At 39.1% G+C, this 25,857-nt stretch overlaps 2 protein-coding genes across 2 annotated transcripts; both read left to right on the forward strand.

Annotated features, from left to right (window-relative positions):
- The first annotated feature begins 8,032 nt into the window (after positions 1 to 8,032).
- On the forward strand, positions 8,033 to 15,666 carry ASDURF (ASNSD1 upstream open reading frame). The gene is made up of 4 exons (XM_079923477.1): positions 8,033 to 8,362; positions 13,632 to 13,685; positions 14,804 to 14,879; positions 15,529 to 15,666. The coding sequence occupies exons 1-4, from the start codon at positions 8,273 to 8,275 to the stop codon at positions 15,597 to 15,599; spliced, it is 291 nt and encodes a 96-aa protein (XP_079779603.1). The 5' UTR covers positions 8,033 to 8,272; the 3' UTR covers positions 15,600 to 15,666.
- ASNSD1 (asparagine synthetase domain containing 1) lies at positions 15,621 to 21,899 on the forward strand (the record flags this gene model as incomplete). The annotated part of the gene is made up of 3 exons (XM_079923472.1): positions 15,621 to 17,084; positions 17,379 to 17,560; positions 20,137 to 21,899. The coding sequence occupies 3 exons, from the start codon at positions 15,621 to 15,623 to the stop codon at positions 20,420 to 20,422; spliced, it is 1,932 nt and encodes a 643-aa protein (XP_079779598.1). The 3' UTR covers positions 20,423 to 21,899.
- Positions 21,900 to 25,857: the final 3,958 nt, after the last annotated feature.

Genomic DNA, 25,857 nt, shown 5'->3' on the forward strand with positions numbered 1-25,857 from the left:
TCAAGATATGGAAGGAGGGCTTCCCTGGTGGCGCAGTAGTTTGGGGTCCGCCTGCCAGTGCAGGGGACACGGGTTCAAGCCCTGGTCCAAGCGGATCCCACATGCCGTGGAGCGGCTAGGCCTGTGCACCGCAACTACTGAGACTGTGCTCTAGAGCCCACCAGCCACAACTACTGAAGCCCGCACGCCTGGAGCCCATGCTCCACAACAAGAGAAGCCACCACAATGAGAAGCCCATGCACCGCGACAAAGAGTAGCCCCCACTCGCCGCAACTGGAGAAAGCCTGTGTGCAGCAACGAAGACCCAATTCAGCCAAAAATAAATTAATTAATTAATAAACTAAAAAATATATATTTAAAAAAACATGAATGGATAAAGAAGATGTGGTATACATACACAATGGAATATTACTCAGCCATAAAAAAGAATGAAATCTTGCCATTTGCAACAACATGGGTGGACCTACAGGGTATTTTGCTAAGTGAAATAAGTCAGAGAAAGAGAAATACTGTATTATCTCATTTATATGTGGAATCTAAACCACAAAACAAACAAACATAACAAAACAGAAACAGACTCATAGACACAGAGAATAAACGGGTGGTTGTCAGGGGGGTGGTTGGTGGGGGGATACAGGAAATAAGGGAGAGAGATTATTAAGAGGTACAAACTTTCAGGTATAAAATAAGTAAGTCATGGGGATGCAATGAGCAGCATAGGAACGTAGTCAACAATATTGTAATACCTTTGTGTGGTGACAGGTGGTAACTAGACTTGTCACGGCGATCACTTCATAATACATGAAAATATCGAATCACTATATTATATACCCAAGACTAGTATGGTATTGTAAGTCAATTATACTTCAATTTAAAAAGAGAGAGAAAAAGGAAACAGAGCTTATCACTCTAATAAAGGTGTATAAAATATTACACCAGCTTCAGATAGCTGATTTCAGGTATACTTGGTTCCCAGTAAGGACACCACTTTCCCACTGGTTCCTTTGTTGTTCTTCTCTTAACATGTAACCTTCTTCAAATATCACAAGGGATATAATATTTTAGTTACTATGCTTAGAAAATTCATAAATATTTTGTTTTTTAAAAACAACAAAATTTATTAATAAAATAATTCCTTAACTGAATAGATGAAAAAATGGTTCAGAGTCTTGTGGTCTTATGATAGAAATTTTATTCCTAGATAAAAGTTTAAATAGTTTTAATTAAAGTTTAACTTTAATTAAACCATGTATCTTGAAGAAGAAAACCCAATTATAGGTTTAAAGTCATGGAGAACTCTTTACCTAGTTAAGTTTTGTTTTCATTTACCTGACTCTAAGTAAAAGTCATAATTATAGCAGTAGTATAATTTCCAGTTGTTTTTTTTTTTGGCCACACCCTGCGGCATGTGGGATCTTAGTTCCTAGACCAGGGATTGAACCCGTGTTCCCTACAGTGGAAACGTGGAGTCTTAACCACTGGACTGCCAGGGAAGTCCCAATTTCCAGTTTCTTTTTTTAACAAAATAGTCTCCCAAGAGTTTTAACTTCCTGACATTCCTCTTACTCTTTCATTTCCTCCCTCTTCCTCTGCCCTGTACAATATTCTTTCTTCTGCAAAAGCCATCCACGAACCTTCTTTCAAGAGGCCTCAATCACACAAACCTACATTGATAACATTAAACCAGCAGTGGGTTTGGCTTTGGTCACCCAGAATTTAATCTCAGCCTTCCTTGGACACTCAACTTCCATGATAAAATCATCAAGAGGTTCAGACACATATCTGTGTGCTGTTTTGTTTTGTTTCACTAGGGCAAGCCAATAACTACTCTATAGCAATGCTTTCAACACCAGAACCACAGACCTACAGGCAAATAAATGCAGGTAAACTGAACAAACTTGCTTGTTTACACTGTGCTAATACTTGCAGTATTTTCCTGACTAGTGCTTCACAAAGGAAGAAAAAATACAAAGGCAAAGTTACGTTGTTGCCATAAACAGATTTTGCTTAACAGTTTTGTAAGAGTGAAAATCAGAGTGGAGTCAAAGTACCCAGCTATGTTGAAGAATTCTGCATTATAATGAGGGCATTCTATAAAGAAAAACATTACCTGAATGTATAAATATTTACCATTGATACATCATTTAGACTTCGTTTTTGTTGATTCACTCAGGTGGACACATTTCTGCACATTTTAAAAGCATCGAAATGCAAATTTGGTAACAGTAAAGGCCTAATCACTATTTGCAACTCTTCTGACATTAAAAATTTCATAACTCTTTTATTTAACTGACTCAGTCATTCACTGCGATCTAACTCACAGAGATGGCTACGTTTAATTTTGCTTCTTCAATAATGTAGACCAGGGACTTCCCTGGTGGTGCAGCGGTTAAGATTCTGCACTCCCAGTGCAGGGGGCCTGGGTTTGATCCCTAGTCAGGGAACTAGATCCCACATGCATGCCGCAACTAAGAGTTCGCATACCACAACAAAGGAGCCGGAGAGCCACGACTAAGACCTGGCACAACCAAAATAAAAATAAATAAAATAAAATAAAAAACTAAAATGTAAAAAAAATAATAATAATAAATAATGTAGACCAAGACTTTTCCAACGTACTTTGGGAAAGTAGATGGACTACGGCAAATGCATGGCAGAAGCTGCTAATTTTGATCAACCTTTTACATAGTTGTTGGGCATGTAAAGATACACTAGGCAGGGCAGCATATGAAGCATCTTTCACTGGTGTCATTCACGAGCCACAATGGGCACTACATTGTAAGACAGACCCACCAACAATGAAGCCTTCAAATCCAGTTGGTATAAGAGCGGGTTTGAGACTAGGGTGCGGTATATGAGGCACCTAGGGTGGAAAATTTAAAGAGGCACTCACTTGCAGCACCCTGAGAATGACTGCCTCTTTAAATTTTGCACTCTATGTCCTCATTTACCTCATCCTAATCCCTACCCTGCAGAAAAGCGCCAAAGTGATGTTGTCTGTAGGAGCCAGGAGCACCTGATCTCCACATTCCACAGCTGAAGCGAAACTTCATAACCAATCTTATGTCAGGTAGTAAAGGTTTACTCATCCCCAGCCCAGTGCCTGGAGACTCAGCTATTTCCCTTGAGGGACCAAGATCAACCTGATGCATTCACTTCCGTACTAGAACTAAGTCGCTGCGTCCCGCCAATGCCTGGGTGATAGAGACCCCATGGTCCCCCTTTCAGATCCTAGAGGCTGCTTACAAATATCTCTGGCCAACATCTTCTGACAGAATTCCCGGTGCAAATTACCTGCTTAGATTGCAATATTACCTTGCCCTTGATTTCACCTCCTTGTGATTTGGTCCTAGAGGCCGTCCCTCTTCCCATCCCACGTGATTCCCAGTGCCTTCGTCTGCTCCTTGAGACTGCTCTTTGGCCTGCTAGTCCAGGCTTCTTAGAGTCTGTGGCTCAGTCTGTCTCTTTTCGATTGGCTCCCAGTTATTTCTGTCCCCATCAGAGTTAACAGAACCATCCAAATACTGTGACAACCGAAAGTGCCTCCACATAATTTCGAAAGCCTCAGCTGGGGACAGTCCTAGCCCAGCTGAGAATCACTGGAAGTAGAAGAGAGGGTATATCTTCAATGAGAAATGAGTCAAGCATTTCAGAGCCTGGCTCTTTCCATTCCATTGGTTCATAAACCTTGCTTGTGTTAAAATCATCTGGGGGAACTTCTGATTTATTTATTTAACACACCCTTAGATACTGCTGACTATGTGGCTGAAACTGTTAAAAAAAACACTCTACAAATATTAACTCATTTAATCCTCACAACAACCCTTTGAGCTAGGCACCATTATTGCTCTCATTTTACAGATTAGGAAACGGGCTTGAGAAGTTTAATGACTTACCCAAAGTCACACACCTAACATATGTAGAAGTCAAAATTCAAACCAGACATTCTGGTTATAGGGTAAATGGTAAGCACTTAGTTATGCAGCAGACAACCATGTCCCATCCACAAAGATTTGATTTAGTAAATCTGTGAAAAGGACTGAGAAATCAGTATGTAACTGAACAAGTTTTTCAGACGCTTTTATATAGTAAGAATGTCACCCTTCTACTAACTGTTATTTGGGGACCACAGCACTGTTCCACACCTTATTTGGGAGAGACCAGATGGAGACTGACTTATGTGGCTAGAAATAAATCTGTGTTAGATTACATTGAGTAAGCAAGGAAAAACAATGTTTGGGATATTATTTCTTCAAAACCTTAGAAGCCAAGCTAATAATACCCATCACTTTTACAAAATGGTCAATATTGAACTATGTATTATTAAACAGAATGAAATATGTTAAGAATGTAGCATCAGAGGAAGAGTATAAATAGCATTAATAAATATGAAATTATTCTATGAAGTAGGACACACAACGGCAATGGACTTAACTGAAAGATGCATGAAAGAAGGAAGAACAGCCTAGCTATTCGTATCCTGGGCTCCAGACAGGCAGCCCTGAACCAGTCAGGCAAGACAAATGATACCAAGTAACCCTAAAGTGAGACTTTAAGCAACACAAAAGTTACAGCAACTGAGGGGGGAAGATAGAAGTAACTGGATAAAAATGACAAAAACAAGACAAAATATGAAAGAACTTTGAAAACGTTTTATCACCATACTAGTATGATTATCACTGTATTGTTTAATATTATGTCATCTTGGGTGGCCTCAATAAATAAAGAGAAACATCAGAACAACAGCAGAGCGATAAGCAGCAGCTCTCCCAACACCACCCCTCCCAAAGCGGGGTGAACAACTGTAGACCAATCAGCAGTGTTTCTGGTTACTCAGTAGGGAAACAATTGTGGGTCAGAGTCAACTCAAGGATTAACCAGAGCTCCCACTCTGCCAGACACTGCCATAGAAGGTAAGGTACAAAGAAGCCTAATACACTGGGAAGTTCATTCTCTTTAGCTTTACAGATAAGCCTCCCCATCACCTCCAAACACTAGTTAAGATGACATCCTATGTGTCAGTGTTAGGAAAGGCATGTTCCTAGGTGATGGTGAATCCTAAAGGTTGTAGTGAATCCTAAAGGTTTTGGAAAATGGAGCCAGGAGGTGGGTTAAGAGAATGCCAAATTTTAGTTTTTAATTAACATAAAATTTGGCAGTAACGTTTTTAAAAAATAATTATCTTGTGAATAGGACTTCAAAACTGAATGTACTTTGCCAAAATTTTAGCATATTTCAAAATTTCCTTTCGGGGCTTGGTATTACAAACCAAGGCAAATAAGATCCACTTTCATCAAACCTTCTCCAACTTGCTATACTTCCTCAAGTTTTTGTCTTTCACTGTGCTCTTTCATATTCTGAATAAAGTGACACTTTAGGACTCTTTTTTTCCTTTCAAAACAAGACTCATTCCATTACCTTACATGCTCTCTTATTCCTGCCCTTAATGTGGTCATATTAATTATAACTTTTAACCAATTTAATAAGTTCTGTTTCATAGGAAAACTGGAGGTAGATTATCGAGAACTATCATATGCAAGCATTTTAGCAGATGAATAAAGCTTATAAGTCCACATAAGACAAGTCTCTACAGCCACACACATTCATTTCACACCTTCTGAAAGTGGCAAAAATGAACATGTATATTAACATGACCCAAAAGGATAGCCATTCTATAGCATACAAAAGCAAGAAGCATATAAACTTAAAATTATGCTTTTATTAATCACTGTTTCAGTATTCAACTTTTAAAATAACCTAGTTATCTAATGATTAATTAATAATTTAATATTATCTTAGGGTTTTAAGTTACCTAAGGATTTTGGAATTATATTTAAATTTAGAGTATAAAACATAATTACTGTTGAGATAAAAAGTTTGTCTTAATAAGTTATTTTAGTGAACACAAATTAACATTTTTCATAAACTTAAATATTTTCTAGCAATAATGCTAGTTTATTTAATGAGTAAATCAATATAAGTAGTTTAGGAAGTTCAAATTAGCTAATCTCTTCATGAGAAAACAAATCTACATGTTATTCTTAAAATGTGTATTTATTTTACTTAACATTGATAAATCAGAGAAAAGACATATAATTGCCTTCTTTTCTTAAACCAAAATTATTAATCCAGGCTGATTTCTCCAAAGACTCACCTTAATTATATAAACTTGGATTCTTCAAATGTTTCTAAGCTAGCAGTTTTTGTAAGAAGGACTTTTTTGTTTTTTAAGTTTAGCACACTTAAAGCATTAGAAATTCTGGGCATTTTTTTTTTTAATTTGGGGGATTTATGCAAGTGCATATGTACGTCTGTAGACCAATCAGAACAAAGTTCCTTTAATTTAAGAGGCATTACAATGGAATTTATTAATACCCTACAGAGTAGGAAAACATTTTACTTTTACTAAGCAAAATATAAAGGCTGTTATAAATTATAGACACAGACACCTAGAAAGCTTATAGCTTCAGCTTTACAACCTCAACCCCAGGTTGAAAGTAAACACAGACACACAAAAATTCACCAGTTCAGATCTCAAAAAGCTATTCTTCCCAGTGGGCACAACATTCTTAATCAATCTGAGCTCACAAAGGACAAATGAAAAGACTAAAAACCTGGATTCTTTGTCATCTCACTTCTAATAAAGACTAGATAGCCATCATTCAACAGGTATCACCAAATGGTTAGGCCGTAAAACCAAATTCTCAATCATTGCTACCAATGCAGAATAACTTAGCTATGCATAAATCAGAAACAAAAACAAATATTTTTTTAAAAATCAGTAAAAAGGAAAAACAGACAGTGGTTAGTTCTATAACTGCTTTGGATTTACTCTAAGAGACAATAAAAGATATTCCTGGGTTTAAACAACCCATGAGGTACGCTTCCTTAGCCATAAAGTTTGGCTCCATCACATGAGTTCATTTGAGCATCTCTGTGGAAACTTGAGATTTCCTACGTTAAAGTATAATTTTCAAAAACAGAAAACCATGTCTCCTGTGCAAATATAAAATGAACATTTGTCAAAGTTTTATTCAACTCATTAATTAATGAGTGAACAAGTAAGATGCTAAAACCAATTCTAAGAGTACATGAGAAAGTAGACATATATTCATTTTAAAAATTAGGGTAGGATTGCAGAGCTAGATGCAAAACTGTTTAATATCTTACAGAACAATAAGTCACAACGTGTCGGGTTATCTGGTGTATCAGATACAAATTATTGCATATCAGCCAGACAAAAATCTACCTGTTACCCCCCCCACCCCCGCCCCTACAGAATTATAAAATAGCCCAGTCAACATAAAGTCAAGCTCAGCAAAGCTATGAAAGAACACCTTGGTAAATTCTTGCCTATTTCCAAGTTTTGGATAATTTTTCTCATAGGAGTGAGATATTGCAAATATTGCATGGGACATACTTATACTAAAAATTTATTCATTTATCTGCATTTTTTTTTTTTTTTTTTTTTTTTTTTTTTGCGGTACACGGGCCTCCCAATGCCTTGGCCTCTCCCGTTGCGGAGCACAGGCTCCGAACGCGCAGGCTCAGCGGCCATGGCTCACGGGCCCAGCCGCTCCGCAGCATGTGGGATCTTCCCGTACCGGGGAACAAACCCGTGTCCCCTGCACCGGCAGGCGGACTCTCAACCACTGCGCCACCAGGGAAGCCCTACAATTCATTTATAACTGGGAATCCTGTATTTATCTTTTAATCCTAGTAACAAGTTAACAAAAACTTTACCTAGTCTGCACAGTTCCATTGCCAACAACGTAGCTCTTAAATTTGTGCCTGGCTTCATATTCTTGCCTAGATAATAAATATTAAGCAGTATTTCTACAGCGCTTCTATTCTTTATATTTACCACTGGGGGGCGCATATAACTCACAGTCTACCGGATGCCACGTGGTGAAGAGCGTTTTAACACCCCATCCACTAGGGGAACGTTCAGGAACCTCTCAGATTTCACAACCAGGCTCTGGTAACGTGCTCACTAATCATTTGTGCGCACGCGTACAACTGCTCCCAGGCCCGATCCGAACTGCGCAGGCGTAAGAGAGTGAGCGCGCAGGCGTAAGAGAGTGAGCGCGCAGGCGTAAGAGTGAGCGCGCAGGCGTAAGAGTGAGCGCGCAGACGCCATTGGTAGGACTCACGGAAAAGGGAAAGGAAGGGGATGGAGCCGCTGGGAGCTCAGACATTTTGGGACTCTGGACTGGAAGCGGATAGAACGCTCTCCGGGCTGAGCATCCTGTATATTTGACGCTCCGTGGAGATGCCTAGCCGAGGTGCGCGACCCGAGGACGGCTCCGGGCTGGTCCCTACCGACAACTCGACCCAGCACAAGGAAGATCTTAGCAGCAAGGTGAGTGTGGGACAAGGTGACAAGGCCCCCAGGCTCGGGACGGGGCGCCGCTCCCCCCCCCAGAGAAGATCCACGGCGGCCGCGTGGTCCGGTCTCGGCTTTGTCCCGCTGCTTTGACAGCTACAGTTAAAGGGAGACCTTGAAACTTGCCCCAATATTAGACCAATGTGGCAGTAGGGCGGGGGTTTAGTTTTTTGTTTTTAAAATTATGATTTTTTTTAAGTTTTATTTTAAAAATTATCGTACAGTAAAATTTGACCCCTTTTCCTTTTCTCTAAGTTTAACACATGTGTGAATTTGTGTGACCACCACCACAATTGGGATACAGAACAGTTCCATGACCCCAAAAGTCTCCCTTTATAGCTGTGCTCTCCCCAACCCAGAACCTCGGGCAACCCCTGATCTGCTCTGCATCACGATAGTTTTATCCTCTCCAGAACATAATGTAGATGAAATCATGGCGTATGCGTCTCTTACTCAGCATAATGTCTTTGAGATTTATTATTGCTTTTTTTCTTTAAAAAAAAGAAAAGGTACAAAGTTTATTATTAGAGATATAGCACAACAACAAGTGGGAGAGCACACAGAGAAACGGTTTAGTTAACATAGAGGCAAGGCAGAGATGCACACCCGGAGAGCAAGGGTGTGGATGTCCCCCCGTAATGAGGAGGAGCGCAGTAAAGAGGTGGTGAAGTCGTTTATATAGGGCAGTTTTTCCAGGTCTTTGTTTACCTTTGGCCCATTGTCTGGTTTCTTTTTCCACACCTGCCCTGCCCTAGGATCCTCCCCAACATGCGTGTGCAACTTTTTTCCAAGGTGGATTACAGCCCAGAGGCCTATGGGATGGCCATCACATATTATGGGGTGGTGCCCCCTCCCTTTTGACCCCCAAGGAGCCTTTCTGCGCATGTGCAATGTTTCCCTTGCCCCAAGGATGGGAAATGTATGACCTCTTGATCTTTTCACAGGGTTTAGTCCCGCTCTGTCCCTGCCATAAAAATGTCCAATGTCCAGTTATTTACTCTATTTCTGTTGCTGGTTTTTATATCGAGGTGCAGATCTCGAAATATAGACAAGAGTCCGGTCATAAATATGTAGTCCTGGAGCCCGTTTGTCTCTTGCTTCAGGAAATGTAAACAGGGAGCTGGTAATTAAGTCCGGTCTGAAGCCCATCTTCTTCTCACTGCAGGAAGTGTGAACAGGAGGCCAGTTGTAAATGTCTAGCCTGGAGCCCATCTATCTCCTGCCTCAAATTCCCCCTGAGAGACGTGAACCCCAATACATCTGTATTGGGAGGTTGAAGGGCAAAGGTCTGTCTTCTGCAGCTTCTTCATGCTGACGGGGGCTCGTAGACCCTACCTAGTTGGGGTCACAGAGCTCTCGTTCTGTCTCATTAAGGGGCCCATTGACTTCTGTTGGTTTTCCAAGGAGTGGCTGGAATCAGCATCACTGTCATCTTGTGTGGGACACCGTTGTGTCCTTAGAAGGAACAAACTAGACAAGTAGATTAATAAAAGGCAGGGGCCAAAGATCAGTAAAAGAATTATTGTAACCAGGGGCCCAAGCAGGAGTAAGAACCAGGTTACATTTGATATCATTACCTTAACTGTAGTCCAGATAGTGTCAGCGCTTGGGTTACCCTGTCCAAAGGAACGAAGCCATTGAGCACGGTCATATAACTTTTTGATGTCTTTTTCTACTAACCCAGTGTTATTGACGTAGGTGTGACAGACCTAGTTAGTAGTTGGAGGAGTGACAACCTGAACGTTAATAGACAAAATAGATCTCATTTCTTTTCAGGAGATAAAGCCTGAAACCCAGTCTGGACCTGATGCTTTGGGGTGACTTGTAGCCAGGTAGCCAGTTGTCTAGTTTCATTTAAGTAGGTTTTAACTTTTAAGGTGGTATTAACACATAGATAACAGGTGCTATTGGTCTGAAAATTTTCTCCTTAATAGCCAAAGCAGGTGTTACCATTAATGATGTTAGTGTTTTCCTGGGTATGAGAAGATGTAAGAATTTGGGCTCATAAAATCTTTTTCTGAAAATATCTGTCTATCTGAAGGGCTGTCCTACCAGTTTTTCCTAGAGCACAGAGTGCCTCATTTCTTTTTCTTTTTTAAAAAATATTTATTTATTTATTTTTGGCTGTGTTGGGTCTTCGTTGCTGCGCGTGGGCTTTCTCTAGTTGCAGCGAGCAGGGGCTACTCTTCGTTGCGGTGCGCAGGCTTCTCACTGCAGTGGCTTCTCTTGTTGCGGAGCATGGGCTCTAGGCTCCCAGGCTTCAGTAGTTGCAGCACACAGGCTCAGTAGTTGTGGCTTATGGGCTCTAGAGTACAGGCTTAGTAGTTGTAGAGCATGGGCTTAGTTGCTACGCAGCATGTGGGATCTTCCCGGACCAGGGGTTGAACCCGTGTCCCCTGCATTGGAAAGTGGATTCTTAACCACTGCGCCACCAGGGAAGTCCCCCAGAGTGCCTCATTTCTGATCTCCACCCTGAACTTCTTTCAGGAGGTGTTGAAGGTCAACAGCTGCAGTGGCCATGATTTAGTCCTTGTAGAGGTAGCTGGCAAGGGTCAGTTACCAGTCGGCAGGGCCCCTTCATGGTCATAAGTTTAACTATGGTTTGGGGGGCATTTCATGACTATTTCGTCCCACAATGCTAGGAATGCTCGTTCCTGGGTCTGACAAAGATTTCGTTGACAGGCCACTCAATGTGGTGTTACTGGACTAGGCCCTGTTAACAGTAGCCAAAAACCTCTGGACCACCTGTCTTACTAATCCCTTATGGTCCAGGTAAATATTCCCTCTTGTTGCTTCTTCGCATATTTAGAGTTACACTATTAAAATCATTGATCTCATATGGAACTATGTATCATCATTTTATCAGAGGCTCAGTCACACATTTGGTAATGTAATAAGCAACAATTTTGTAAAACAGGCAATATAGAAAACAATATAGCTAGCAGTACTAGTAAGGTCATAAGTAAGAATTTAAGTCAAGAACTTCCATTAGGTGTTGCCCAGTATATACCCAGGTTATCTGACTTAGTCTGTTCTGTACCAATCCTTATCTTTCAGGGAAATTATATATTGGCATTGTTCATAAGGCATTTGCCCCAATTTTTTAGCGTAACTAGACTGATTATCCTTAGTATGATTTAATTGTTCCCAGCGTAGAGGAGCTGATAATGCTGCTGGGAACCTAAGAGTTTCCAATCTCAGGAGGGAGCAGGTAGAGAGAAAGATAAATGTTTTAATTTTACCCACAGGTGTAAATTACCAAATTGTTGTAAACGATAAATAACTTGAGGAGAAGAGCTTCATTATATCTTCAACTCCCAGGTTTCAGCACCATCTGATCTCGGAGAGGCAGCAGTGAGTGATGGCATGAAGCAAGATCTTAATTCCCTGCCCAGGAATTGAACCTGGGTAGCCTGGATGAAAACCAGGAATCCTGACCACCACAATCCCTGGCTCTTGCCCCCAGTGAAAAATGCGTTTCTCACGGAGGCAAAACTGTAAAAATAGGTACAAAGTTTATTATTAGAGACATAGCACAACAAGTGGGAGAGCACACAGAGAAAGTTTGTTTAGTTAAGATAGAAGCAAGGCAGAGATGCACACCCAGAGAGAAAGGGTGTGGGCATCCTCCCTAAGGAGGAGGAGCCTGGTTTGGTTTTTTTCTATGTACTCTTTTAATACTTTTAGAAATACTGCTCACCTTAGATCTGCTGCCTGTATTCTCTGTCTCAGAAAATGTCACCACCATCCATCCAGTTGTCCATGCCAGTAACGTGGGAGCCAACCTTTATGTACATCAGGAAGTCCTATCAGTTTTATTTTAGAGTCCCATCTGAAATATGTGCCTTTATCACCATGTACATTCTTAACCATCCTAAACCAGCCACTTTCATCTACCCTAGGGAATCCTGCAAAGGTTTCCTAACTGGCCTCTCCTCATCCATTGTTACCTTCTTCCAGTATGTCCTTCACTTTAGCCAGAGCTGCGTTCCTAAAACAGGTATCTGATTATCACTGTTCTGCCCCTCCCTCGCAAAAGGGAGCCAGTATAATATAAATCTTAACTGCCATAAGCAGGAAAAAAAAAAAAAAAACTTTAAAAATAAATTTGAGATGAGGATGGCTATAGCCTTTGAGGTAATAGAGGTCCTAGATAATACTTTGGTTCTGTCCCAAACTGACAGTGGCATCTTGGGCAAGTCTCTAATCCCTCTATCACAGTTTCCTTGTCTGAAGTACTAAAGTATACCTGCCATTCCTAAAATGAATGGGAAAGTGCTGTTCAAACATAAGCCTCCAGGAGGTTGTACAAATTCAATCTTGGAATTCAACTCAATCTCTAGTCAGTTACTACAGTGACTGTCAGCTGGAGAGCAGAAGGGTACACATCTGTGAGGAATGAATTTTCAAACCACACACAGCCCACTCTGATTACTACCATAGCATGCCACTTATACTGATGTATGACAGATCCGTGAGGCTTCCGAGGTAGGTCAAAATTATAAAATATGCTTTTAGAGGCTCTAGTGATACTATATAATCAGTCATGTTCACAATATAGCTACCTTTACTGAAAAGGGTTTAAAAGAAACTTAGTTGAGCCCTCTTCTACTAATAAAAAGTGAGACCTAGTTCAACAGTGCCAGCCTTGTGCTAACCTTTGAGATGTAAAGCAAAGATGGAAAGTGATGGGTTGTGCTACCCCAGGTAGGGCACTTACTGCTACTTCCTTCCTCTGAATGTCTGGCTGTACCATTTAGTACATAAATCATGAAAAGTATGGGAATGGGGCCGGGGGAGGGGGAGTAACCCACTCTTCATTCCATTTGGTATTTTTTTTTAAAGCTAAAATATAATTTAAAAGAAATCATTGAAAAATTGGTATTACTTTTGGGTTTTGGTGCATACTGTCTTTTTTTTTTTTTTTTTTTTGGTACGTTCTCTATTTTAAATAAACGACGTAAATCTTACTTAGTAACTATGGCTCTTCCCTGAATATGAATGCTGGTTACCAATACCCTGTCTGGGCAGTGAGCCGTCTAACACTTTGTAAGTCTAATCACTGTTTCTTCCCTCAGCTTTCCCCCACCTGTACTTCCGCACAGCCCCTGTTGCAAAGAATCTATATATTTACAGACTGCCCATTTGGACAATCAATACTTATCCCATATCTTTAATTTTAAAGAGTCCTCACTGAGCATACTTTGATAACCTCTGATTTAAGAATGTTTTCTTATTTTAATAGATTAAAGAACAAAAAATTGTTGTGGATGAACTTTCTAACCTGAAGAAGAACAGGGTGAGTTATTAGAGTTATTCCAAACAGTATGTGGGAGGGTTTGATTATATCTTATTAACTATATACAAAAGTTATAAGAACTACATATAAGATTTATATTATATTAAAATTTACAAGGTTTCAGTATCTTTTTAGTTAAATTGCAAAAGTGAAGTGTCCGTGATTTTTTAATATATATCATATATAGTTACATACATATTAACCATAGCTGTTGATAATCTTTTCCCCATCATATGCAATTGACATTACCTTTGAACCAAATGATATTAATTGTACTATGTTATCTTGCAGCCATAGTCACTAATGGTATTTATTTTATACTTGAATTGGTGTTTTCTTTTGAAATAAATGAACTTTAAATCTATTGAGAAGAGTAGAAACTATTCAAGTGAGTGTGAATAATTGTTTAAAAAAAAAAAAAAGATAAATGCTTCCCCTTCCTTCCCCCCCCACCCCAGGTTTTTTACTCAAAGCTTCCAAATCTTTAACATGGTTATTTAACTCCATTTCCATTAATGTATTCACAAACAAGCAAGCTACTGTTTCATGGGTCATTTTATACTGCCAAAACATATTTTAAAGTTAAATGATTTGAGCCCTTTAAAGCATTGTAGAGATTACTTGGTAACTGACATGTTAGACATTTCTGATACAGGTACGGTACAATTGATACAAACTTTCTAGAGGACAAATTGGCATAATGTATCAAAGTTTTAAAGCTATGTAACACTTTGATCCAGCTGTTCTATTTATAGGAATTGATACCTAGGAAAGTATCATGAGAGTGCAAAAAAATTTAGGTACAAAGACATTCATCTCAACGTTGATTTATAATGGTGAAAAGTTGGTAACACTTAAATGACCAAATAAACTGAAATATTACTAAAGAAAAATGGTATTATAGTATATGCAGAGAAGAAAGAGTTTTACCTCAGTGTTAATGGTAGCAATTTCTAGATAGTTGGATAATGGGTGAGTTCTGTTTGTTTATCTGTATTTGCTAAGGTATTGTTCTGAACATGTTACTGAAGTTCAAGAATAAGCAATAATAGGGTTCAGAGTTTTGACATCTACTTTTTAGAATAAATCATGATATTAGCCTAAATTATGTTTTGCAGAAAGTATATAGGCAGCAACAGAACAGCGACATATTCTTTCTTGCAGACCGAACAGAAATGCTTTCTGAAAGCAAAAGTAAGTTTTTTTGGTACATTATATAGAAACACACAGAAATTCTTTTGTGGGCTTTCTGTAGAAATTCATGATGGTGCCTAAATTATACTGTCTACATCTGAATGTTTAAACATATATCTACATCTGAATGTTTAAACATATATCTAAAGATGGGATGGTGGTATACCTGTTAATAAAATTAATGCAATAGTTTGGTTTTTTTCAAGTTAGCCTTCCAAGGATGAGTCAACAGTAAAAATAAAATCAAATTTAAAAAATATAAGATGTGTTAGGAAGCGCTAATAATTAATGTAAGCTTTAGAGTTTTAGACAGATCTAGGTATGAAATATTGTTCTACCACTTTCTACCTTTGTGATTTTGAGTGAATCACTTTGAGCCTCCAAAGTCTTACGGGATTTAAATAAAATAATATGTATATTTAATGTGCATAGCCCCATGCCTGGGTCAAAATAAGCATTTAACAAACAGAAACGAGTTCCCTAAATACTAAACATTCTTCATTAGAAGCCTGTTGTAAATTATTATTCGAACTAACATAGTACATACATGTTTTGATCTTGGAGAATAACCTGTTTTGCCCTTTGAATTACTAGGTAAAGGTTCAAGAATTTTTATTTCACTTAGTATGTCTTCTCCCTTCCCCCACAGATACATTGGATGAGCTGAGGAAAGAATACCAAGAAATAGAAAACTCAGAGAAGACCAAAATCAAGAAATAGTCAACTTGATTTTACATAGCAATGTGTGGCATTTGTTGTGCAGTAAGCTTCTCTGTTGAGCATTTCAACAAAGATTTGAAAGAGGATTTACTGTGTAATCTTAAACGGCGGGGACCCAATAGTAGTAAACAGTTGTTAAAGTCTAATATTAACTACCAGTGTTTATTTTCTGGTCATGTCCTTCACTTAAGAGGTGTGTTGACTGCCCAGCCTGTTGAAGATGAAAGAGGCAATGTATTCCTGTGGAATGGAGAAGTCTTTAGTGGAATAAAGGTTGAAGCTGAAGAGAATGATACCCAAATAATGTTTAATTATCTTTCCTCTTGTAAGAATGAATCTGATATTTTGTCACTCTTCTCAAAAGTCCAAGGTCCTTGGTCTTTTATATATTATCAAGCATCTAGTCATTCTTTGTGGTTTGGTAGGGATTTTTTTGGCCGTCGTAGCTTGCTTTGGCATTTTAGTAGTTTGGGCAAGAGTTTCTGCCTCTCTTCGATTGGCGCCCAAACATCTGGAGTGGCCAATCAGTGGCAAGAAGTTCCAGCATCTGGAATTTTCAGAATTGATCTAAAGTCTACTTCCATTTCCAAATCTGTTGTTTTAAAATTGTATCCTTGGAAATATAACTCTAGGGAGGATGTTATCAAAGAATGTGTTAATAGCCTAACTCAAATTTCAGCAGATTTGCCAACATTTGTATCAGTGGCAGCAAATGAAGCCAAACTGTATCTTAAAGAACCTGTTGTCCCTTTAAATATGATTTTGCCACAAGCCGCATTTGAGATCCATTGCACTAGCATTTCCAGCGTCCCACCGTCAAGAGAGACCCTTCAGGTCTTTCTTACTGATGGACACATGAAGGAAGTAGTTCAGCAGTTTATTGATGTCCTGAGTATCGCAGTCAAGAGACGTGTCTTGTGTTTACCTAGGGATGAAAACCTGACACAAAGTGAAGTTTTGAATACTAGTAATAGGAAAGCAAATGTTGCAATCCTGTTTTCTGGGGGAATTGATTCCATGGTTATCGCAGCGCTTGCTGACCGTCATATTCCTTTAGATGAACCAATTGATCTTCTTAATGTGGCTTTCATGACTAAAGAAAAGACCATACCAGCTGGTTTTAACAAAAAAGGGAGAAAAGAGAAAAATAATTGTGAAAAACGCTCTGAAGAATCCTCTACAAATGTCACTGCTGCTGCTGCTGCTAATCCTGGTGAGCAATTCAACGTACCAGATCGAATCACAGGAAGAGCAGGGCTAAAGGAACTACAAGCTGCCAGCCCTTCCCGGATTTGGAATTTTGTTGAAATTAATGTTTCTCTGGAAGAACTGCAAAGATTAAGACGAACTCGAATATCTCACTTAATTCAGCCCTTGGATACAGTGTTGGATGACAGCATTGGCTGTGCAGTCTGGTTTGCTTCTGGAGGAGTTGGTTGGTTAGTGACCCAAGATGAAGCAAAACCATATCAGAGTAGTGCAAAGGTATGACACGGTATTTCTGCTCAGGATTTCTGAGACCTAACTTTGACCCTTAAAGCTTTTAGCATTTAAGTTGCAAGAATATAGCATATTTCAGTTGCATTTAAACTATAACACAAAGTATATGACTTTGTAAAAATTGGGCCTATTTTATTATTTTATGACTTTGCCTTATGGCTTTTCTCTGAAGATGTTATCTTTGGGGTTATCATTTTTTAAGTTTGACTTTTATCTTAGTTATTTTCCTTACTGTATAGTAGATAACATTTTTTTATGGATTTCTTTAAACCTTTATAGGTAGTTCTTACTGGAATTGGTGCAGATGAGCAGCTCGCAGGTTATTCTCGTCATCGAGTCCGCTTCCAGACACACGGGCTGGAAGGACTGAATAAGGAAATCGAGATGGAACTGGGTCGAATTTCTTCTAGAAATCTTGGTCGTGATGACAGAGTTATTGGTGATCATGGAAAAGAAGCAAGGTAATTCCTATTATCTATCTGAGGGTTTTTGGGTAATCTTGTAAAGACAATAGACAGTAAAAGGAGATTTTTAGGTTCCTTTTTCTTTGGAGACTTGTTCAAATGAATAACAGTAGCAGCAATATCTTGGCTTTATATTACAAACACAGTCGGTCAGAAGCAAAGCTGGAGAAGAGCCAGAGGAACAGTTTTTCCAGAGCTCATTCTCCAAGAAATGGCTTTTCAGTAATTTTCAAATACGATACAATGACATGATTGCTTTTAAGACTACAATGAAAGACTGTAAAACTTGAGGTAATGAAATACTGAGAGAAGGTGTTTAAGGGGCTTTGTTTTGTTTCAGATGTTTGCTTTCCTCCCAATAAGGGCATAGTCCTACTCCCAAGCTTTCTCCTCCAATGTTACAGAGCCTGACTTTGTCTCTACAGACATTTCTGTATGTACAGGCATACCTGGAGATATTGCAGATTCAGTTCCAGATCACCGCAAAAATGCGAGTCACGTGAATTTTTTGGTTTCCCAGTGCATACAAAAGCTATGCTCACACTGTACTGTAGTCTATTAAGTATGCAGCAACATTATGTCTAAAAAAAGAAAATGTATATACCTTAATTTAAAAATACAAAACGAAAAGCAATCACAAGGTAACATCAGAGATCACTGATCACATATCACCATAACAAATATTATGAAATTTTTGAAATATTGCGAGCATTTCCAAAATGTAACACAGAAACGTGAAATGAGTAAATGAGTAAATGCTGTTGGAAAAATGGCACCACCAATAGACTTTGCTCATTGCAGGGTTTTACAAACTTTCAGTTTGTAAAAAAAAATAAATAAGGCAGTATCTATGAAGCACAATAAAACAAGGTGTGCCTGTAGAGATCCATACTGATTTAAATGGTGGTTCCATTCTGGTACTGGATTCCTCTCTGTCATATGTTTTTTGAACACAGTTTAGTCATATGTTGCAGATTACCTAAAAGTTTCAGAGATCAAGCCACTTTCACGTGTATATTCTTTTTTAGTCTTAGGGGTTTGTGTTTACCTACAACATATTTCTGATGATAGTAAACAGGTGCTTGAATACAACTTTTTAAAGCATTAAGGATAAAAGAAGATGTTTCATTTAATTATAAAAAGCAGAAATTTGTTCAAGTAGGTTAATTTATTAAGTGATGGTTTTATTACGAGAGTACGAGCTTGCAAGAACAAGGAGTCCAAATAAGCTTCGTGGGAATTGGAGCATCATAATACACGAACTCCGAGACTTCATTGTTTCTTGTCTCTACCTTGTCATTCCTGTGTTGCCAGTTCTGACATGTAAAATTATCATAATTTTCAAAATTTCATTATAAAGAAATAAGTAATGCCACAATACAAAGTGTGTAAAATGTTTTCCTTTTGAAGGGTATATGTGTATGGGAGAGAGAAAGAGAAATTCAGTTCATTATTTCAGCTAGGTCAGAGAAAAGGGAATTTATTTTATTCAGTAAAAGCAGTTAATTCTAAAGACCCCCAGGATTTCCCTGGCGGTCCAGTGGTTTCAGACTCCATGCTTCCACTGCAGGAGGCGTGGGTTCGATCTCTGGTTGGGGAACTAAGATCCTATATGCTGCACGGTACAGCCAAAAAATAAAAAAAAAGACCCCCCCCCATGACATCCTTGGGTAAAAATGGATGTGAAGGATGTTTAAAACAGCAAATCAGAATTGTAATTTAACAACTACCATTATAGTGGCTAGATTTAAACTGATTTATTATGGATTTTGGCATACATATTAACTGTAATCTATTAGCTTCTCTTATTTAAATTTGCTTTCACAATTCATTTTTATAAAATATTTTTTATAACAAATGCCTTTACCCTTTCTGATCTTTCTACTTAAGTTAGAATGAAATGTAATGAAATAGAAATACTAGTGTAATTGTATTGCATTTTGAGGAATTGGGAAGGAAGGGGGTGAGAGTAGAGTATTTTAAATGAAAAAAAGAACAGAATTTGCTAGAAAATTAGGGAAGCCAAAAGAGCAGAAAGTTTTTTTTTAATCTAATATTTTGTCCTGTTACACCAATTTGTCGCCATTTAAGCAATTTAAATGTAATTATAATTTTGATACCATAAAGTTTTGCCATGAGTAAATGTTCCACAAGTTCAGGAGAGTAGAGCCCTTCTATATTGGTTTCGTATCCCTAAAGTTCAATATCTTTAGATAGTAAAGAGCAGACACAGATTGAATAATTAACTCAAGACCATGCTTATTTTCAAGGCATCTCCAGAGATTTCTTGTGAAACAATTTGAAATTATTTCTTGACATCATAGGCTTAATTTGTTTATCTATTGAGGGAAAATTTCTTTATATTTTAGCATATGTATTAAAGTTAGACAAGTGTTGTGACTAAATTTTAGCCATAAAATTGTATAAATAACTAGAATATTTTTAATCTAGAAAAATAGTGCCCTCAAAAATAAATTTATACTGTAAATATTAACATACTGAAGAAAATGCAAAAGAAATAATCACAACAGATTGATATTTTTCTTTAATAGTAGCTATACTTTTTATTTTAGATTTCCTTTCCTGGATGAAAATGTTGTCTCCTTTCTAAATTCCCTACCGGTTTGGGAAAAGGCAAACTTGACTTTATCCCGTGGAATTGGTGAAAAACTAATTTTGCGTCTTGCGGCAGTGGAACTTGGTCTAACAACCTCTGCTCTTCTGCCAAAACGCGCCATGCAATTTGGATCCAGAATTGCAAAACTGGAAAAGAATAATGAAAAGGCATCTGATAAATGTGGAAGGCTCCGAGTCATTTCCTTAGAAAACCTTTCTATTGAAAAAGAGATTAAAACGTAATATTTCACAGTGTTAACAGGATTTACTGAATGATGATTTAAAAAAATACTCTGCTGCTTTATTATTGTATAATGTGGCTGTAAAATTCATTATGTGGATTTTTACTTTGTAGCGTAATACAACCAATTTAATCAAATTGATACTCCAGAGAAAGAGATTATACTTGAAAGAACAACCTGGATATTTTAAACTGTGGTATTAACATTGTTTTGAACTCTTACATGGTAATTTCCCACCAGCAGCACTAAAAGAAGGCAGCGTTTATTGACTCTTCATGGTAGCTATATCCAGAAATAACTCAATTTGTTACTGTTGTTATTTAACAGATAAGAGAACTAAGGTTTAGAGAAGCTAAACAATTTGTTTGAGGTTCACACTCCTGAGAGACATGTGGTACATCTCTTTAGGTAGCTCACTGTCCCACTCTGAGAACTTCTGAAGACTTTTAAATATTCTCCTGTCCCACAGATCTCTAACCTCCCTCTTTTTTCCCCATTCTCAGCTCATGACCTTGGCTTTTCAAAGAGAAATCAAAGTCATCCAGCTAAGAACTGCTCAGCTTTCCAACACCAAAAGTTCTAACTTACCTGTGTGTGCACTCATCCTTTTCTTCCTTCTTGCCTTTAGAAAGAGAAATATATGCATCCATCCACAAAAAGGCTGTGCCTCCACCTCTTCTTTGTATCCCAACCCTTCCTGCCTTTCAGGAACCTTACACTTGTCTCTCTAGTATCTTCAGCCTCTTTATAGTATCCTTCGTATAATCATTTAAAATGTTCTAGTCTATACCAATTTAAAATACACATCCTTGATCCTACATCTTCCTGTACTTACCATCTCTTGCCTCCCACCCACACTCACCCTTTCCACCTTTTCACTCAACTTCACTCCATCCTGACATCCACCCACAATATTCAGTCATGACCACCATAACGCAGGGTCACATTTTGGATCTATCCCCAATTAGGTTTGACACCCTTTCTGGATCTGGACATACTTTGATTCTTTTAATTATAGTGGGAAAGAAATTTTAGGAATTTACATACATTGCTCATACTTCATAAGTGCAAACATGCAGCTCTCTTAAAGAAGGCAGTGACTTTTTGACATCTCTTGATCTGGGAGAGCAATCACAAATTTATTAATATTCACTACCTCCACAGCAGCTAAGGTAGTGACGTGGTTGGAATAAGAGAAATTCTGCCTTCAAACAGTGACCAGAACCCTCCCTGTTGCTAAATTCAGGGAAAAGTTTCAGTTCTTATCTCCCTTGACCTAGAGCAGCATCCAGTGAAGTTGGCCATTCTCTTCTCTTGGCTTCTGTGACCAATCTTGGCTTTCCTCCTGCTCTCCTGACTGCTCGCTTTTTGTATTCTTTCCTGCCTCCACCCTCTCCACCTGACCTTTACATATTAAATTTCTCAGGTCTCCATCCTGGGTTCTCAATTATCTATTCTCTCCCGTGGTGATTTCAGCCACTCCCCTGGCTTCGTTTACCCTAAGCCTGCCGGAATGTATACATCTAACCCAAGCTGCCATTTTTAGCTAAGACCTATATATCTAAGGCACATCTGACATCTCTACTTGGTTCTCTCACAGGTACAACTGAACTCTTAATCTTGCCCTGATCCCCCATAGCTCCTGACAGAAATTGAGGTGTCACCTGGATGACCATCTTCTTTTTAAACTCTGCCACTATTCGATCTGTTCCCAGTAGGCCATCTCATTATTTCTCAAAGCCATCCACAGCCCTCGCATCACCACCACCACCACTCAAACCTGCACCTGCCCTCTACTGCCATCAATGTAGTGTAAACTCTTAGAATAAAGTTCAAAATCTTTAACTCAGCAGCCTGCATAGTCTGGCCCTCACCTACCTCCTCATCCTATTTTTGTGCCCACATCTCTAGTTCTCTATGGAGTTTTGTTCAGTTTCTCAAAAATTTCAACTTTCTCCTCAGCTCAGTTCTTCATCACCTGTTGTTCCCTATGCCTGGAAAGCTCCTTCTCCAACTCTGCTTGGATAGCTCTTGCTCATCTATCAGGCTCAGCTTAAAAGATCACTTCCTCAGGGCAGCCTTTCCCATGAAGGTTAGCTTTCATTCATGTACTGTCATTACATCTTACATTATGGTACTGTTTAAATGCAGCTGTATGATTATCTGCGTAACTGTAAGCTCCTTGGGGTTTTACAGCTGCCCTTTTCCAGCGTCCCCCAGCGCCTGGCTTATAACAAGCGTTCCATAAATGTTTGTTGAGTAACAGAATGATGATGGAGGTGGGATTCTAACTCAGGACTACCTCAGAGCCTGAGGCCCTCGCCTCCGCCGCTCTGTTTCTGTGCTTTCTCGTAGACAAATAGTGAATGTAGGAAATGACAGAGATGCACGGTTCGCAGAGCCCCAGTCCGGACTGAGTTCTAAAGGGGAGGGGTGGGGGTGGAGTGAGGCATCTGCCTTGGAGGAATCTAAGCCGCGGCGAGCATCCCTGGCACCGGCGGGAGGCCCCGCCCTCGGAAGCACAGGAGCTCCCCCTCACGGCGCGACCCTGCCGTCCCAGGCCCCGGGTACCAACGGCTTCGGCCCGCGCCGGGGCGGCGGGACTTCAGCAGAGGCCCGGGCTCCCAGTAGAGCCTGGAGGCCGCGTGGGGCTAGCAGGTCTCCCCAGGCCCTCGGCTTAGGAGAGCCCCTCCCAGCCCTCCCTGCAGCGGCTACCCTCGGCCTTGCCCACGCGGGGCTCCTGACGTTGGCTTCGGGCCCAACGAGAGACCGGTCATTCAAAACCACTGTCCTCGGCCCCTGGAATACTCCAAGGACCAGCGTGGACGCAGCTCCCTTCTCCTGGACAAGCAAACCATAATCTCAGAGTTGGTTTCTTCCCTTTTCTTGTCCCTTCCCGTTTCCCGTGTCCAGTGGGCATAGGTCTTGAACTTGAGGATGGACAGACCTGGGATGGTTCTGATTCTGAAGGTGTGAAACCTCAGGCCTATCCTGTAACCTTCCTAGTCTCGTTTCTGCGTCTATAAAGTGGGGCTCCCAGCGCCTATCTCGCTGAGCAGCATCTAACTTTTTCAGAAACGGAAATTCTCTGGCTCCACTCCAACCAACTGGATTGGAAACTCTAGGGTAGGATCCAGCAATCTGTCATAACAAGCCACAGGTGATTTCAACACAGGTTAGATTTTGAGAACCACTCTACAGAGGGGCCAATTAAATGAAATAAATATTGTGTATAAAGAACTGGGCAAATAGTAGATGCTCAATAAATAGTGGTTATGGAAAACCACACAAAAAAAGGAAAAGCCCAAGCATAGATAAAAGAACAGATTGGTGATTGCCAGAGGCAGGGGGTGAGGTGGGCAAAATGGGTGAAGGGGGTCAAAAGGTACAAACTTAAGTTATAAAATAAGTAAGTCTTGGGGATATGATGTATAGCATGGCAACTATAGTTGATAATAAAATCTTGAAAGTTCTCATCACAAGAAAAAAAATTCTGTAACTATGTATGGTGATGATGTTAACTACATTTATTATGGTGATCGTTTCAAAATATATAGATATATCAAATTATTATGTTGTACCCCTGAAACAAATATAGTGTATGTCATTTAAAAATTTTTTTTAATTGAAAAAAATTTTTTAAATTTTTAATTGAAAAAGAATTTTTAATTGAAAAAATATAGTGGTTGACCATGGAACAATTAACGTGATAAAGATGAAAGGTACAGATTTATTTCTTGAGAAATTCAGCTTCATTACTCTGGTAAATTTTATTGCTTTTCCTTTTTATTCATTGCAGAAACTTCAAAAAGGACACACTAGAATTAATTAGAAATGTTAAGATTGCCCAAAAAAGGAGCACCTAGATTTGATCAAATTCAAGATGAAGAAACTTACCTGGAGAATTTAGCAGTACAGAGAAATGCTTCTGCTTTTTTTGAAAAATATGATCGGAGTGAAGTACAAGAGTTGCTGACTACTGCACTAGTTAGCTGGTTGTCTGCCAAAGAAGATGTCCACTCTCAAGTAGACATCCCGTGTGGAATTATGAGTCAAATAAATAATGTAGCCTTCTCCACTGCAATCCTACTGACTCCTGTAGACCCTACTGCCCTCTTAGACTATAGAGAAGTCCATCAAATCATAAGGGAATTGGCTGTTGGAATTTATTGCTTAAATCAAATTCCTTCAATCAGTTTAGAAGCTAATTATGATCAGAGTTCTTCTTGTCAATTACCTCCAGCTTATTATGATACCAGAATTGGGCAAATTCTGATCAATATTGACTACATGTTGAAAGCACTATGGCATGGAATATATATGCCCAAAGAAAAACGAGCTAGATTCTCTGAATTGTGGCGTACCATCGTGGACATTGATCCAGATGGGAAGCCTCAAACAAATAGAGATATTTTTGCAGAGTTTAGTTCAGCAGGTAAGAGAATTTAATTTGTTTTATTTTTATTAGAAGGCTTTTTTTAAAATTTAAAAGTAATTTATCTGTGACTCAGTTTTATGTATTTAGCCATGTTTCTTGAAAGAGGTTTTTCTGAATTACAAAGTATCTTTTCAATAATTAATAATTAATTTTTTTCAATGTCACCTTCTGAAGCTTGGTTAGGACCTGTTAGGTTAGGACCTTGGTTAGAAGTGTTCATTTGCTATTTACTGTTATCTGTTGCTAGACTTCTGTGAAGTTCAAATGCTTGGGAGTAGGATTTGCTTGATGACACTAAGGCAGCCTGACTCACCTGCTATGGGTTGGGTTTCCAGATGTGTTTCAGGCTCTGTAGCTTTTGTGTGTACCAGCAAGCAGTACCATCTCTTGGAGATGGTATCTCTGTGTCTCAAAGACAGTTTAGATAGCTAATAGCTCTCATTTCTATGCAAGGTAATCAACTTCTGTTGAGAGCAGACTCCAAGAGTATTGAGTATAGGCAGAAATTCTACCCCTCTGGGTGAGAATTAGTCTGTGATGTTGGTGGAATCAACAAATGTCACTGGATAGGTGCAGAGTACCTACGATTGGAGGATCACTGGCTTCTAAAAGATTATAGCTGTAGCTGGAACCGAAAAATCTCTTCTTGTTGTTCAGGTCCTTGGGGTGATTAGGGTGAAGTAATGCAAAATGCTGCCAGTAATGTCTAGTAAGTTCCATTAATTTCTGCATTCCCTTGACCGGTCTGGTAGTTCCTCTTAAAGGGTACTGATACTTTGGCACATGCAGATACATTGTTGAAGAGAATATGGCATGGTCAAAGTCTTGAAAACATTTGTTAGCGTTCAACCAGAAGTGCTATCGTTTCTGGTAGTTTAGGACCTCCAAGACTAGTTGAGCTCACATAAATAAAATGTATCTAAATTAAGGTGTCATTGTGATGTCAAAGATGATAGAGTAGTTGATGACTCTTTTATCCTGGAAGTTGTCTAGTAATC

Source organism: Stenella coeruleoalba, assembly GCF_951394435.1.
Source record: "Stenella coeruleoalba genome assembly, chromosome: 6".
Classification (NCBI taxonomy): Eukaryota; Metazoa; Chordata; class Mammalia; order Artiodactyla; family Delphinidae; genus Stenella; species Stenella coeruleoalba.

Excerpts from the sequence above, each read along its gene's own strand:
- ASDURF (XM_079923477.1), top strand. The coding sequence starts at position 8,273 with ATGCCTAGCCGAGGTGCGCGACCCGAGGACGGCTCCGGGCTGGTCCCT. Across the intron at positions 13,686-14,803 it reads CTAACCTGAAGAAGAACAGG|AAAGTATATAGGCAGCAACA; the intron begins GTGAGTTATTAG and ends TATGTTTTGCAG. Across the intron at positions 14,880-15,528 it reads AATGCTTTCTGAAAGCAAAA|ATACATTGGATGAGCTGAGG; the intron begins GTAAGTTTTTTT and ends CTTCCCCCACAG.